The 912-nt window shown below is 64.6% G+C and overlaps 1 protein-coding gene across 1 annotated transcript in view; it reads right to left on the bottom strand.

The window, feature by feature from the left end:
- STAR (steroidogenic acute regulatory protein) overlaps positions 1 to 353 on the bottom strand; it is a 4,949-nt gene extending 4,596 nt beyond the window's left edge. Inside the window, 2 exon segments of the mRNA XM_010020848.1 lie at positions 122 to 197; positions 303 to 353. Of these exon segments, the coding sequence (XP_010019150.1) occupies positions 122 to 197; positions 303 to 353 (127 nt within the window).
- Positions 354 to 912: the final 559 nt, after the last annotated feature.

The following is a 912-nucleotide window of genomic DNA, read 5'->3' as shown; positions in this document are numbered from 1 at the left end:
GCGTGGCCCCTCAGCCCTGCCTGGAGCACCCAGGACGATGCCCAAAGGAAGCTCTGCCCAAAGCCACCCAGAGCCCCTGTAGCAGGGACTGGGTTAAGGAGGACACCCCCAGGACACTCACCAGCTCCTGATGGGAGCTCAGCACCTCCTCGGACACCCCTCAGGGGTCCCACGCTGCTGTTGTGCACCCAATGGGCCTGCAAGGGAAGGGACAACAGCCCAACACGCACCGGGGTGCCAGGGAGCAGCAGCACCCAGGGTACCACAGGCATCAGGGATGGGGTTCGGGTCCCAGCACCTACCTCAGCCTGTCCAGGATGGTCCCGCTGATGGAGCCCATTGTGCTCCAGCATCACCCGCCTGCATCGGGCAGGATGAGGCCCCAGCGACAGCTCGGACCTGCCTGGACCCACCGCTGGTGACAAGGGGATGCAGCACAGCCCCAGTGCAGGAGGGGTGCAGCGCCCTCCAACCCACATCTATGGGGCAGGAGGAGGGAGAAAACGCTGGGGGAGGCGAAACAGCCCCACAAAACACCCCCCATGACCCCCTCAAAGCCACCACAAGGCTCCATCTGCACCTTCCAGCCTCGAAACACCCATCACACGCTCCATGTGCAACCACTGGCAACTGCTCACGCAGGCACAGAGCAGGGTGAATGGGAACCGAAGGTGCTGGGGGCAGAGAAGCAGCAGGACCCGGGGCCGAGGGGGTCCTGGGCACCCCCAGCACATCCCCACGCTGAGAGCAAACAGGGGGGCTCTGTGGGGTGACCCCGTCCCTCCTGCAGCAGCAGGGCCGGGGGGAGCAGGGATGTGTTTCCCCCCCATCCAAGGCTGCCTTTGTGTCCGTGGGAGAGCACAGATAAACCACACAGCACCGAGAGAAACGGGCTCAAACGCAGCTAAACCA

This window comes from Nestor notabilis, unplaced genomic scaffold (genome assembly GCF_000696875.1).
Source record: "Nestor notabilis isolate BGI_N333 unplaced genomic scaffold, ASM69687v1 scaffold4098, whole genome shotgun sequence".
Taxonomy (NCBI): Eukaryota; Metazoa; Chordata; class Aves; order Psittaciformes; family Psittacidae; genus Nestor; species Nestor notabilis.
Note: the sequence above shows the minus strand (reverse complement) of the source record. Positions and strands in the feature narration are given on the sequence as shown.